General features: G+C 50.0%; 1 protein-coding gene across 2 annotated transcripts in view; it reads right to left on the reverse strand.

Annotated features, from left to right (window-relative positions):
• The window catches only part of Add2 (adducin 2), a 108,034-nt gene that overhangs the window by 34,676 nt on the left and 57,827 nt on the right, over positions 1-15,531 (reverse strand). Inside the window, exons 1-4 of one of the 2 annotated variants that reach the window (XM_076567200.1) lie at positions 10,450-10,499; positions 7,997-8,091; positions 4,622-4,838; positions 2,787-2,925 (exon numbers count right to left, since the gene is read on the reverse strand). In XM_076567200.1, the coding sequence (XP_076423315.1) occupies positions 2,787-2,925; positions 4,622-4,804 (322 nt within the window). In that variant the 5' untranslated portion in view covers positions 4,805-4,838; positions 7,997-8,091; positions 10,450-10,499. Of the gene's footprint in view, positions 1-2,786; positions 2,926-4,621; positions 4,839-7,996; positions 8,092-10,449; positions 10,500-15,531 lie in introns of those variants that run through there. The other variant, XM_042273617.2, reaches the window with a different exon arrangement.

Below are 15,531 nucleotides of genomic sequence, written 5' to 3' on the forward strand. Positions count from 1 at the left end.
GCCAAGACTCTCGGAAAATGTTCCAGATCTGGATGACTTTGCAAGTGAGCTGCAAACCTTCAAGGGCGATGATCCTGCCTTCTTTAAACGCCATCAGGGCAAGGAGAAAGCTGGAGTCTCCCCGGTTCTTGTTATAAAGTCATGGCTGAACGCCCTGGAAGTGGACTGCTCAACCTCACATGAGAATATGTGTACACAAATCCTTAGCAGATTCTAGCAATAAAACTCAGAAGAGGATTTCTTAAAACAATGAAGAAGGAATCAGGGCCAAGGAGATGGCTTAGTTGGCTAAGCAGTTGCCACGCAAACAGAAGGACCTCTGCTTATCACGAGAATCCATGTTTAAAAAAAAAAGTCAAGTATTTTGGGACACATTTGTAATCCCAGCACTGGGGAGGTAGAAACAGGGGGAGCACTTGGACGGCCAGCCTAGCTGACTTAGAAAGTTCCAGACAAGTGAGAGAACAGGCCAGTGAGAGACCTTTCCTCAAATGATGTGGTGAGCTACTCCCAAGGATCAAACCCTAAGGTTGAACTCTGGTCTTCACATGCATGTGTGCTTACATGTAAACTTGCGTGCCTGCACACACACGTACACACACACACACACACACACACACACACACACACACACACTTGTGCACGCACACACCAGAGACCAGATTTGTTTCACGTATTTCAAAAGAGCCCAACATTCAGAGATCTATCACTATAACTCATTGTGACAATTGTTCAGGGGGGGAAAAGGAATCAATGCCCCAAATGCATTTTATAAAACTCAAAATCCATTTCTGAGAAAGAGCTATGCTGAGCTAGAAGTAAAGGACATTTTCTCGACATGATACAGAACAATGATGGCAAACTTTGTGGTTAAAGAACTCCTCCATTAAAGTCAGATGCCAGACTAGGGGGACCATTCTCTAAATTATTAAACATTCTAAAGCCTGAGGGAATAAAATCAGAAAACTAGAAAAAACAAGCCCAAGGGCAAAATGCGAGCAGATGGAGGCAAAACAACGTTTGCAGATGACTTGATTTTCTATATACGAAACACAAGGCCAGTTAGACAGCTCAGTGGGTAAAAGTGCTTGGCACCCAGGGCCTGACACGGTGGGAGGAGAGAACCAGCTCCCGTGGGTGGTCTTCTGACCTCTGTACTCACGCTATGTACACATTCATACCTACGTACGTATGTACCTACGTATGTACATACACACACACACACACACACACACACACACACACACAAATGAAAAATTAAATAACATGTTCTTAAAACTCAAGAGAATATGTGTGTACACATTCAAGAAAAAAATTGAGTAAAGATTCATTATGACAATGAAGTTATATATTATTTCCTGGATGGGCTTCAGGCACAGTCAGACTGTATAGAAATAACTAGGAATCTCTCCTGGTAGATATTATAGACCCAGCAGAAAACATACCTTGCTTCTGAAGATTCTAAGTCAATTCTTGAAAATAATTTTTCAAGGCTGAGATAAATGTGTGAACTAACTACAGTCCTTTGTCCTGCTGTCTAGGCACGTGGCCAAGGGGAGAAGACACAGAGGAAGACAACAGGGCTGTTCTGTAAGAAAGTAATCTACAATATGAAAACTGCTGTCAATAGAGTGAAAAGGCAAAGGAGAAACTGAAAACAAAAACAACTAATATAGTTGACATGTCAGAGAGAAGGAGCATTAATTTATAAAGATTAGAAAGCTTATAAAATATAATAGGAAAATTGGCAAAGTATGAAAATAAACATTCCATTATTTAAAAAAAAACAGTTGAGGTTCTAGGTACAGCCTGTCTCAGGGGAAAGGAAATGGTAAGTAACAGTCTGAGAAGAGGTCGAGGAAGGTGGCGCCCACCACACTCTATTGAGAGCAAGGCTGGTTCTCTCTCCAGGATGGCCAAGGGACACAATCTGCATTACACATATGTAATTTAAATATGTCTTCAAGCACATATTTAAATTCATCTAGCATTCCTACAATTTATCTTTGGAGGACAGTTCAGCTATTTCAGCATTTTCTCATTATAATTTATCTTTAAAAGACAGTGGTGCATCAAATAATTTACCAGGATGTTTACCACATTGCAGTTCATAATAGCAAAAAGCTGAACACAATCTAAATGTCTAACAGGGAGCAATTGATTCAATGGCATGCAACCACAAAAATTATATTGCAGAACCATATTTATGAGGCAAAAAAATATGCTATTACAATTATATGTGTAATATGATTATATTCAATAAGTTATCTATATTAAAAGAAAAAAGTTGGAAAGATACATCAAAATATTGCTAGCAGTGATTTTGGAGTTCTCAGAACACAGTGGAGTGAGTTTGGGCTTCTCTTTCTCTAATGTTTTCCTTAGCTCCAGCCATCCCTCTATACATCTGAGTCATATGGAGCGAGGGCAGCTTTGAGGCTGTGGGCAGAGCTGCACATTCCAGGAAGGAAGCCCACACATAGCCATAGCTCCTCTCGCTGTTCAATAGCCACCATCCTGGCTGGCCTCCTGGCTCCACTCATCTCTTCTTGTCCCCTGAAGTCACCTCCATCCTTCCCATTCCTGGCATCACAGGCAATTCTCCTGTGGGTCTTTAATTCACAGCAACATCAGAAGCAGAGCCAGGCACCTCTCTGCTCAGGCCTGCTAATGCAACTGCAGCTTGGTCATTGCCTAGCAACCAAGCTGCTTCTGGTGCTTCCTCCTCCCTTCCCTACCTCATCCCTCCTCCTCTGCTCCTGGCAGACACCCAGACACCCACATACTCATGGAAGAAGCTGGGAAGACTGCGTGGGAGGTGCTGGCCATGAAGTCCGCGATCTGTCGTAGCGCCCAGATGTTGGAGGAATTGTTGCCCTTCTTCATCTGTTCCTGGATGAGACCTTCCAGCTCCTCCCTGAAAGACTGCAACAGACCAAGGGGTTGGTGCCCAGTCCTCATGGAGAGCTAAGAGCCCAGCAGGTCCTCACGAGAGGCTGAGGCCCCACAGATCCCTGGGGATTGGTGCCCAGCTCCTCCCGGCAGGACTGAGGACCCTGCAGATCCCTAGGAGCTGAGCACAGCAAGCCCTGAGGGGCGAGTCCCTGAGCTCCCCACAGGGGATGATCTCCACCCACTCCCCTCCTGTAGCTCCTCACAGGAGGACAATTCCTGCAAGTCTCCAGGGGTCGGGTCTTCCAGCTCTTCAGTAAGGGCCAAGGACCCTGAAGGCTCTCCAGAGGTAGGTTCACTAGGCCCTCAGGTACCTCCTCGGATTGTTGTATAGGTTATTAAGGAGACTGTGGGGGTGGACCTGGGCCCCCATTTTCTTTGGAGGTAGTCCGGATTCCAGTTCCCTTCTGTATGAGTGATGGCCAAGGCCATACCAGGCATGGCAGGACTTCACTTTAGATAGAATTAGCTGGATGAGGAAAGCATGCCACCTCCCTCCCCATTAGCACATCCAGGGCTCTTCTCACACGCCTCAGTGTCTCTGTACTCTTGAGGATGAGGGAGGAGATGGAGAAGGCCTGGAGGACTTCTGCCGTGGCTCCCACTGTGTGTGCTGCATGCGCTAAGCTCAGCGTTCAGCCCGCTACGCTGTGAACTCCTTATCTTGCTGGCCAGGTGGTGGGAGGAAGCATGGGAGGAGCAGGGAGCGCTATGACACTGAGGAGCCTCTGGGAAGGGGAAAGAAGCAAGGCTCCTGCGCGGTCCCCATAGCCTGCCTCACCCACTAGCCACGGCCGCCGGAGCTGCTCCACTCCGCACCCCTCCTGAGACTCGCTGCACGTCTGGCGGCTGCCTCAGCGGTGGCTGCCTCACACCAAAGCCTTTAAGAACCTGCTGGCTTCCTCCAGGCCCTTGACACAGTGTCACAGAGTCCCGGCTCATTCCTTCCCATTCCTCTGAGCAGTGTGTGTGCTCCTGGTGAAAACTGCCCACAGACTATGGGATGCCCTGTTCCAAAAGGCCCTGGGGAAGTCAGCTTCCTTCCTGGGCTTCCCAGCCTGCGTCCTACAGAGCCCCAGGCGCCATCCCCCTAGTTCTCCCTCCCTCCCCAGCTCTTCTTCCCTGTCCAGAGGTCAGCAGCACCCTTACCTGCTCAGACATCCATCTCTTGAGTGTACTGCCTGCCTGGGGAGTGAGCTCTGAAGCCAACCCAGCCAGGTCTGCAGACTCTAGGTCAGGCTGGCTCCTGTCCCATTGTTCCCCTTAACTCAACCCCGGCTGGACATTCAAACTCTACGTGCCCTCCAGTGAACAGCATATTCCACGCTCCTCAGCGAAGGGTACCCTAGACCAGCCCCCTTATGACCCATCCTTCAGTTTACACAGTCTTATCTGTTGCCTGTTGCAGGAAAGGAGAACTGGAAACCGAATCTCAGATGTGCCATCGCAAACTGGGGCAGGGGTCTTACCTCCGCCACTGTTTGAACCAGAATTTATGCACACCCCCAGGCCTCCCCTTGGCCAGTGGTTAGGGAGGCAATCAGACACCCACATGGCCAGGCCCATCTTGTTCAGCAAGCCTAAACTCCCAAGACCCTGAATGAGGGGAGAGGAGCCACTGGTCTTCCAGGTCCCTGGGAAACCAGCCCTCCCTGCCCTGTCCACTCACGGGGCTCTGCAGGATCATGGTGACCCGCTTCTTCTGCTCCATCAGGTTGAAGTCCTGCCGCAGGTCGGCTGCGCGGTTGCGAAGGCGCAAGTATTCAGGGTCATCCTCAGAGAACCGGTCAAAGTAGTGCTGTCCTTGAGAGGGTGGCGGCGAGGCCGCCTCAGGGACCGTGTCCTCGCTCATGTTCCTGCTAGGGCTTCAATCCACTTCTGGAACCCTGTAGAAGAAGGCTGTGTGGGACAGGCTGGACACAGGCTGTGCTCCTAGTGGCCAGCTGATTGCTGGGGCAAAAGGTGGTGTGGTTCTCCATGCCCTGCGGCTACTTCCAGGTGAGAAGGCAGGTTGCCTCCTGGGATGATGACCCATGGAAGCTGCTAATGCACCATCAGCTGCTGGGCAAATAAGGGTCCAGCTTAACTGGTCATGTGGAGTGTCAGAGGAGACTTCCTGGGCGGAGGGGAAATATAGCTTGTAGCCCTTTCTGAGTCTTTCTGTGTTGGATCCCTACATAGTAGGGCAGAAGCTGCACCGGTACCCATGGCACTTCAGTAAAAGGCTGACCTCATCGTAGTGGGCTAGAGTGTAGTTCATAGGGAAAAGTATTTGCCTAGCACGTCTAGACACTGGCTGGGGTCTATGCCCAGTATCTTGGACAAATTATATAAAGAACTTTTTTTGTAGGCCTCTTCAAAAGCTATAGTTAAGAAATTCACTAAAGAACACTACTGCCAGGAACCAGGATATAGCTCAGGTGAGAGAGTGCTTGCCCAGCACGTTCCAGGAGTTGGATTCTACCCTCACCACTGCATAAATGGGGCATGGGGGCACATACCCACAATCCCAGTATTCAGGAGGTGGACACAGGAGACTCAGGCATCCAAGTCACTATTGGCTACATACAGAGTTCAAGGCCAGCCTGGGATACATGAGACTGTCTTTTAAAAAGCCCTGCCATGGGTGCCATCTGGCTGATCCTGTTGGGCAGATGTTTGGCAACAAGAGATGGGATGAGGGACTGGGGTTAGGAAAGAATGGAGAGGAGGAGGAAGGTATGGAGGAGAGAAAACTCTCTTCAAATTCTAAAACGGACTTGGCAGGGTGCACGTCAAGCACAGGATACTTGGGGGCATCCAAACAGACCTGTCCCTTCCTCTAAGTCAGGCCTATCTGACCTTGGGCTTCTCCAAGCCACAGTCATCTACAGACTTCAAGCTTGAGAACCTCACAGTTGAGTTACAACAAAAAAAAAAAAATAAAATAAAATCTCATAGTGTTTTAAATAAGCTTATGACTCTGTGTTGGACCTTTCCATAGCTGTCCTGAGTCTCATGTCTGTTCTAAACGCAGAGAGGAGCCTGGGGCTGGGGGCCACTTCTGGTGAGCAGGTCTGGACTGGAAGTCAGATGCCTGCACTTTAACCAGCCCTGTCCCTTGACACCTGGATGGGCTCAGGGGTCTCTTTCCCTCTCTCATGGGGGGGGGGCACAGGATGACCACTGGGCTCCCTGTCAGCTCAGACCATACATGGTTGTGGAAGTTGGAGACAGATAGATCCGGGTAGAAGAGACAGGAGGATGGAGGACCTGGATGTCCTGGGACAAAGGAATTTCCTGCCTCCCCAGCCCTAGAAGCCAGTGCTGAACACTGTGCCTCCACTCTGCCCCCATCCAGCTCATCCCTGGACCTTGATGGTAAGAAGGGATGGGAAGACAGGTACAGAGGACTCATCCCACCCAAGCTATGAAGACATGTGAGGGGCAGCAGATTCTCTGGGTTGTAGCCAAAAGTTCTCCCATGGGTCCTGCCCACACAACTGCCACTGTGCCTGGTACCACTGTAGCAAGCCAATCTCCATAGCACTTTCAAAGCCTTGAGCCTTGGGTCTTTTTGAAGTAGAAGCAAGTACTCAGAAGAGTACTCTGGTATGATCATGGACATATGAGCTACCTGCACCTCAACATACATCCTCCTCGGACTCTAGGCCACCAGTTCCAGAAGCACCAAATTTCCTGCTTCTCTGGGCCTGGGGTGCTGTGGCCCAGCACAGCTGGTCCTGGGTTCTCCTGACTTCAGTCCATTCTGTCCAGTGGAAAGACACGAGTCGGCTCATCTCCACTGCAGAGCAGCTGTGCTGCCATGACTGGCTGCTCTCTGGCCATCTTCCTGCTCAGAGCTCAGCCCATGGTTCCAGATGTGCTCCCAGGAGAATGGCTCTAACTCTGTGCCCATGGAACAGGGATTCTGTGAAAGTGAGGCACCCTTCCACAGTGCTGGTGGTGACCAGTTACCAGAAGATGGCTTAGTGGGTAAAGGTAGCGATGCTGAAACAGACCCATCTGGGTTCAAATCTCAGCAATGTCACTGAGAACCTGTGTGGTCTTTGGCCAGTTCACCTAACCACTGAGCACCAGTTAAGGGATAGCAAAGTTTGATATGTGAGTACTTAAAACATGGTACATGGCCACTGTGATCAAGTCTTTGTCTTCAATCTTACTAGGTGCCTCTGAGGGGGTGTAATCCTCTCCCATTAGGAACTTCATGAGGAGAGGCAGTGATTCACCTGTAAGCACACTAAACAACCATAATGATGTGTTTTAGTCCAAGAAGCCAATTCAGTCTTGAGCTCTATTAACACAAGGAACACAGGAAGGAAAATGATGCATCAGCCCAGAGATCACTGGGCGAGCCATGATGGAGGCAAGCTTCTGGGATGCTGCCCCAGTTCCTGCACCAAGATTCAAAACTCCTTTGGAATTTGTTAAATGTCCAAAAGATAGGATTTTTTGTTATTCATCATGAGCTCCTTCCAAGGAAACTGGCATTTGTGTTAAGAAAAAAAAATTGCTATGGGACCTCAGATAGCTTCCAGGGAGAGTCTGGCCACCCAGAAAGACCAGACATGGACCGCAGAAGTTAAGGGTTTCTGCTCCATGTCATAAACATGCATGCACACATTCTCATATTCATATTCTCATTCTCTTCCCATTATCCTCCCTTCCCCCTAGAGGTTGAGATCCATTAAAAGACAAATGATCCATGCCTTTGCATTAAAGCTCCCTCTGTATGCTTAAGGGTGCCTGGGGGCAGAGGGAGACTGCAGACATTCAGATTTTTATGGGGGCATGAGAAAGGATGTCCCACCAGCAAGGGCATCTGATAAAGAGGAGGGGCATTGGCTGACATTTCCCCAGAGTCGGTATCTCTGGGTGCTGCAGAGGACTCCTGCACCCTAGGGATGGGACCAGGTGTGGAGTGCTAACAATAGTCTACGTAGCTCCTGGTAAGAGAGGGGAGTTCAGAGCAAAGACTTGAGTGTCTAGAACATCAGCCACAGTCAACTTCCACCATGGCCTCCAAAAGCCATCGACAACTTACCAGTGGGCTGAGCCGGGCCTGTCCAATGTCTGTCCTCAGTACCAGGTCTCACTAGGAGGGCTGGCACAGCCACACGTCACACATCCAGGTGGGAACTGTCAACAAAAGAGCAGACAGACATCAGGACCTTGGCCACACTGACCGCTGCTGGGGCTCGTCACCTGACTTACCCACAGATGCTAGGATCCACTGAAGAATGATCTGGAAATGAGTGTTTAAAAGCAAACCATGACTGTCAACAGGTTAAGAAGGCTCCCATCGCCTTTATAACTGGACTTGAACTTCCTTTAAATCCTCTCGATGTGCTTGCCCAAGAGAAGGTGTACTCAGGCACAAAAATGCTAAAGGACCTTTTCCACCCTCAAATCCCATTGCCCTCTTAACATCAGCCTGCCCAATGGCCTGTGGCTTTGGCCAGTCCATACCATGGCCTCTGTGTGCCTGGCTGGGTCCACCTCTCTGCTCTGATCAGCCACTGCCACCAAGCATACCAGAGAGGCAACCTTGGCTCTTCCCTCTCCTTGTCCTGTGGATTTCAGCCACAGAGATTTTCTAGTTTTATGTCTCTTTGTCTCTGCCTCTCAATGGGAGGTGGCCTGTGTGACCCTTCCTGTCTCCTAATCACTGTCCAACTGGTTGCCAGAGTCACTGTGCCAAAGTTGTAACCTGGTCCCTACCTGCCATGGTCCTGCTGAAACCCAGTACCCTTTGACAGGGGAACCAAGCTGGTGTCTTTAATTCCTGCTCCTTCAGTCAAAACTTAGCCAAACTGAGATTCTGTTACAAAATGACAGGCATTCCTTTTTTGGCCAAATATAAAACCATAATTATGGATTTGATTTATAAAACCAAATGCCTGCTCCTTCTGTGTTGAATTCAACCTCATTGACCCCCACCAAGGAGCCCATTGGCGTGTGTGCTCTCTCTCTCTCCTTCTCTCTCTCCCTCCCTATCCCATCCCCTTGGGGAGGCCACCTATAGAATGAAACCACACCCTGAGGTGACAGTCAGTGTCTGCTCCACCCTCTTTCCCATCATGCTCTGAAGCTGCTCATAATTCTTGGGGACAGTGGGGTCTTCCGGAAGCATCTTTTCCTCTTGACCTTCTCCTGACACTCAGGTGTCTCCTTTCTGGGGAATCTGTTCAATCCAGCTGCCACTCACTTTCACTTACTGTTCTCATTCATCTTGCAACCTAACAGCAACGGCGATTACCCAGAGTTCCTAGCAGGTGGAAGGGGTTGTGGTTTTGACATTTCTCTGTTCTAGGTGTTGCACAGGACTGGTATAAAGTAGGTGCTGGATAAATGCTAACTGACTAAGCAAACATTTGACTAGTAACACACTGGGAAGTAGGGTCAGTTCAACAAAGCATCACCAGGTCTATCCAGGCCCCCAGGCCCCAGAGTCAAAGAAGGCCTAAGGGGAGCCCACAGCACACAGTGGAGACACAGAAGCCAGACAGCTCCTTACGGAGAAAGGTGACAGGTACCCTGAGAACTAAGTCACAGCCTTGTAAACATCATGCTCTTTTGATACCCAGCCCAGGGGCTGGCACCTCAGGCCAGTCTGGAACAGGGTCTAGCAGATCGCCCACCACCTCAGTGGGGTGTCTCCGGACCAGAACAGTCAGTCAGTCGTATGCTTGGCACACACAGCCTAAATGGTCATGAGCTGTCCTTCTCCTGCTGGTCACCACTGCCACAGGCTCAGCGGCCTGAAAGCCCAGCTCTGCCCCCTCCCAGGTCAGTTCTGAGCAAGGCCTGCCACAAGGCTGAAAAGTCTCGGGCATGGCATCAGACCTCACAATAGCACAGCCTTAATCCTGCCAAACAAGCCCAAGTCCACAGGTAACACTGACCCCAGGGGTCCAAGAGGCAGGTAATGTCCACACCACCCACTACATCATAACCCACAGTCCTCTCACTTTCCAAAAGGCCCTTACCCCAGTTTTGACCCATAGGACCCTTGCTGTCCGCACAGGAGCCCTGGAGCCTTGGATACCCCTCCCACTGTGGCCAGATCTTTGCCCTCCACAGCTCCAGGCCTCAGGAGGCTGGAGGCACAGCTGTGCTGCAAGTCACTGCCAAGGGCATTGTCCTCCCTGTCTCACTAAAAGCAAGTCCCAGTGGTCCCTGGAGGGTGCATTGGCTTCCTGAGGCTGGAAAACAGATAGGAGCCCACATAGCCAGACATGGCTCAAATCTAAAGATTAAGCTCTGTGTGCCTTGAGAGGTGGGTGACTATCTCCTGCCACCTCAGTGGAGTGTCTCCAGATCAGAACAGACAGTCATAACGCTTGGCACACAGAGCCTAAACAGCCATAAGGTGCCCTCACCTTGCTGGTCAGTCACCACTGCCACAGGATCAGGGGCCTGAAAGCTCAGCTATGGGCAAGGTAACCACAGGCACTTGCTGCAAGCCTCCAACATGTCACCAGAACCCACACTCACCGATCCTCCATCCTGGGAGACTCCCACAAGTGGCAGAGGCAGCGGCCGAGGCCTTGCTGCTGTTCTGCAGAATAGATGTGGGCAGTGAAATGAGAGACTCGGCCACACCCTGCCTGCCATGTTCAGATAAAGGCAGGAACATGGGGGACACTTATCACCATCTCTCACACCACATGGTTCCACATTCTTCCATGTTCTGCCTCACATAATAACCGCTGTGGTCATTTAGGACCAAAGTGCTTAAAAAAAAAAGAAGAAGAAGAAGAAGAGGAGGAGGAGGAATAAAGAGGAGGTAAAGTTGACGTCAGTCTTCTGAAACCCTGCTGGCTGGAAGAAGCTCTTCGCTGCTGCCTGCCTTGGATGCACCCAGGTACTGATTTCTGGGTACTCCTTACGCACGCTCTTCTAGAGAGGCCCAGGAGAATGTTAAGAGCTTCTGGCTAAGGGCCTCACACCTAGGGGGCTAGTAGCTATGTTTCCCATCCACCTGTTACCGTGAAGGACAGCCACGGGGCTAGATTCCCTTTGTTCTTCTCACTGTACAGCTGTAACATTTGGACTGGTTGTGAGCTTCAGGGGCCCGGGGTGAGCAGAAACTGGAACTGGACCCAAGAGCAAGACACCCAGGAGAGAGAGACCACTCCCAGGGAGCCATAGTCAGACTCTTCATTGAAAATGAGGGTGCCTATTACACAGAGAATTGCAGACACATGTATGCGGATATATAGTCAACTGGTCATCTTGATACAGGGCCTGGAAATGATGGCCTGGCCTGAGACAGACCTTGCTTGTCCAGTGCTTCTGGAGATAGAATACTGGAACCTCTGGATTCACGCTTAGGAGAATCAAGGTCTTGACTTAGATTTTAATGACGGCTATTATTCAGTGCGCAGAGCTGTGAACCCCAGGAGCTGCTGGGGCTGGGCTGGTCCTTCTCCCCAGCCCTACAATGAAGAGCCAACCTCTTGGTTTTCCAGGCAGGAACCTGAGGCCTTGGGAACCCAAGTGACTAGATCTGGGGCTCTAAGCTGGTCGAGAACAGAGCCTGAGTTTGAACACATCTGATTGACAGCGTGTTGTCTCTTTGCCGCCCCCCATAATGGTGAGTAGATGCCACAGACCAAGTAGAATGGTGGTAGTGGGGGGTTGGCAGGAATGGGGACATCAGCCAACAGCCCCAGCCCAAAGTCCGGGTTTTGTATCCATGACAGAAGCCCCAGCATTCAGTCTGGAAAGGAGAGTCTGGTTCCCACTCCTGGCAAACAGGCTCAGAACTGAGCTGACCCCAGCTCAGGAGGAAGTGGCCATTAGGAGGCAGGGGTCAGGGAGGCACCTCTAGTACCCACTTTGAGAAGGTGGGCCGCAGGGGTGGCAGGTAGCCATAGATCACCTATACATAGTACCATGGCTGCTGGGTCACTCAAGTAGATGGAGTCATCTCTGGACTCTGCTGGACCTGGACTCAGATACAGTCCTCTCACAAAATACCCACCGTGTGCCAGGCCCTGCCCAACTGCTAGAGATGTGAGTAGGAGAATCCCCAATCCTTGCTCTCAAAAGGCCTTCTCAGGGGTGGGGGCCATTACATCTTTGGTGGTGTGAAGTGAACAGTTCTCAGCATGGAAGCTGCGCAGTTCCCAGCACTGAGGCACCGACTCTGGGCTTTCACACACATAATGGGCTCCTCTACCACTGATCCCCAAGCCAGGCAGCTTTCGTGCCTTCACGAGGGGGAGGTGGGGCGTGTAGGAAGCTCTTGGTTTGCAGAAACTGAGAGGAACCAGCAGACTGGCTGGCCCTGGCTTCCCACCCACCATCCCTCCAGGGAAAAGGTCTGTTACCTTGGGAATGATGCAGCTAAGTACAGAGGCAGAGTGTCCTCTGAGTCACCGTTTCTCACCTCTGCTGTCTGGCAATCCACCCAGGCCTAGGAGGTAGTCACCCTGCCTACCCTTGCATTCAGGCGTGAGTGCTAAAGGCCAGTGCAGTAAACCTCAAAAGCATTCAACCTGACCAAGTGCAAAGGCCGCAACATTCTTATGTGTGGCCCAAGCTGATGGCGCTGCTTGAGGTCCTGTCTCTTAGCCCTTCCTGCTCCTAGCCAAGAGCTCCCAGGAAGGGCTGCCCACCATGCCTTCCGCCACTAACACAGCAAACACCCCTGGCCACCAGAGGTGGAAATAAACACTTTTAATACTTGGAGGTCAAAATTGTTGCGTTTTTTTGTTTGTTTAATTAGGGTGTATGGATGAGTAGTGTTTTGTTTTCACCAACTGGGGACAAGGGAAAATTATATAAACATCTTTAAGAGGCAAAACGATTTAAGATCGTGGGGGTGTGCTCTTAAAGAGAATTGTGGGATGTCAGGCATATCCCCTCTTTTACATCTAGCCATGAGGGAGCCTGCTCCCTCGTCATGGGCTCATGCCATGGTGCACCCTGCTGTCACAGACCCAAAGCAATGGGACCATTCAGCCATGGGATAAATCCTTGACAACTGTGACCAAAACAATTCTCTCTCTCTCTCTCTCTCTCTCTCTCTCTCTCTCTCTCTCTCTCTCTCTCTCTCTCTCTCTCTCTCTCTCTCTTTTTAAGCCAATTCAACCTGGCTAACACTTATGAAGAGTCCAGGTGTGTTATCCTTACCGTTTCTCAAATGTTGTCCTCCTTGCAGGATGCAGAGGACCAGAGGAAACAGTCTGGACAATGGATGCAGCCCACGGAAGGGAAGGCAGACCTTGGAGCAACGGATTGGATTTTCTGAGCCTGTTCCTACCCTAACAATGCTCTCCCATATCTCCCTTTATTTCTTTGAGACTACCGCCTGTAAAATCTAGACTTCTGCTTCCATCTCACTGACCACCCTGGGGTCCCTTAGGATCCAGGTATCCATGTGTGGGATCTCTGTCCTTATTTGTCCTCTCCCTGGAGGTGGCACTGATACTTTCCTTGCCATCTCACTGCCCTCAAGATACTTTTGTTTTTCTTTTACTATAATTTCAGACAAGCTGAAATTAAGTCCCCTGAAACACCCTTAAGGGAAAATAGCTCCTAGCAAATGTTATCAGGAAGCCACATGCTTTCTGGGAACCAGTGTAGTGTTCACCTAATCATCCCAACCGTTCACTCCTCAGGACAATTTCAACTCTAACGAGGCCGCCTTGAGTTGGAGACTTAAAAGCACAATATGAAGGAAGCTAGCCCACCCCGCTCCCAGCTTAAAACTTCAATTCAACTGAGCTCATTTGTAGAGATGGGGGGGGGGGACTGAGCTCCTAGCATCGGACTCAAGGGAATAAGTAACCAGTTGAAGCCACACATCTTAAAATATGATCTTCCATTTTAACTTCCCAAGAGGCCATAAAACTACTGATAAGAGGAGGAAGAAATGAGAGGTGAACAGAGGGAGAACAAGAGGCAGATACTGTGACTCAAGTCAGCCTCGCTCTCAGGACATCTCCTGTCAGGGGGAAAATGGCACAGGAGGTGACTCACACAGGCTGGCACAGACAATAGTCCCAGAAGCGGGGGTTGGAGGTAGGGGTGGGATGTAGGGGGGGCACCAAATCTGGTATGAGGGTAAGCTGTAAAAATAACCACCAGCACTACCATGTTCACCTAAATCACAGCTTAAAAGAGGAAACACCCTTGGTTATAAATTACCTTTGGTTAGAAGACACATCCCAGTTTCGGAGATTATTTAAACGAGGGGGAATGTGTCTTAGAATAGATAAAGCATGAGTCCCGAGTTATAAGTCAGCGTTGCTGGAGCTGTGGAGATGCCTCCGGAGTTAAGGTGTTTGCCTCCCAAGCATAAGGACCAAAGTTGGGACTCCCAGATCCCAGTAAATATTGTGTGTTTGTGGGGGTGGCCATCGGTGTGTAACTCCAGCCTTGGAAGGCAGAGACGGGATCCCCAGAGCAAGCTGGCTATCGAGATGAGCCATGTCAGTGAGTTCTACACTTGACTAAGAAATCTGTTTCAATAGATGAGGGGGGGGGAGCGATGAAGGAGAGTTTCCAACACCAACCTTGGGTCTCTGAGCATGCCCACACACACCTACACATGTGCAAGCACACACACTAAAAAGAAATTAGTGTCATCATAACCCCATGGTAGGGAGCATGCCATTAGTAGGTGAAATTAAGAGATGCCAAGAGACCAACAGCCCATGAGGGCTTCAGCAGTCTTAGAAGCATGCATGGGTGGCTGTGTGTAAATGTCTGCTTCTGCGTCCTGAGGTCAAGGACGCGGGCAGGCTTGATGTCCCAGCTCCCACTCAGGTTTTGCTTGTCTGTTTTCTGATGAGAACGCCACTTCCTCTTCTATAAAACAGCAGCACAATATCACAGGTGAGGAGAGCCTAGTATGAGATGAGAGAGGAGACTGAACCACCACCCTGATCTCTGATGTGCGGAGCTGATGAAGACACAGATGGAGCTAAAGATACAGCTCCCTGGAATGCATAGGACCCTGGGTTTGTGCTCTCTCTCTCTCTCTCTCTCTCTCTCTCTCTCTCTCTCTCTCTCTCTCTCTCTCTCTCTCACACACACACACACACACACACACACACACACACACACACACACACGGGGAGAGAGAGAGAAAGAGGGATGGAGAAAGAGGACAGAGACAGAGAGAGACAGAGAAAGGATGGGGGCAGAGGGGAGACCAGCATGCGGCAGATGTTCCACCAGGGGCAATTAACATCCCCATTTGCTGTGGGATTCATTTCTGGCCTGCATATTCCCAACTTTGGGTGAAGAACAAAAAAAAAAAAAAAAAAAAAAAAAAAAAAAAAAAAAAAGAGGAGCACTAGAGGGCAGTAAACTAGTATTCCAAACTGTCTTTCTTCAGGAAGACCCAGACCCAGGTCAGCCCGTCAGCATCAGTGTGACCATCCTGAGGATGCTCTTAGTCCTTCTCTTTGGCTCTAAGACTGTTGAAACAATGGTCCTCAAGAAACTGGCATTTTCCCCAGGAACCTCATGTTGAGAGAAGGAAAAGGGCTGAATGAAGCCAGCCAGGGGAGCTTATCCTCTGGGAAGAGAGTTTGCACAGCTCCTCCAAGGCGTCAGACT

Source organism: Peromyscus maniculatus, chromosome 3 (assembly GCF_049852395.1).
Source record: "Peromyscus maniculatus bairdii isolate BWxNUB_F1_BW_parent chromosome 3, HU_Pman_BW_mat_3.1, whole genome shotgun sequence".
Lineage (NCBI taxonomy): Eukaryota > Metazoa > Chordata > Mammalia > Rodentia > Cricetidae > Peromyscus > Peromyscus maniculatus.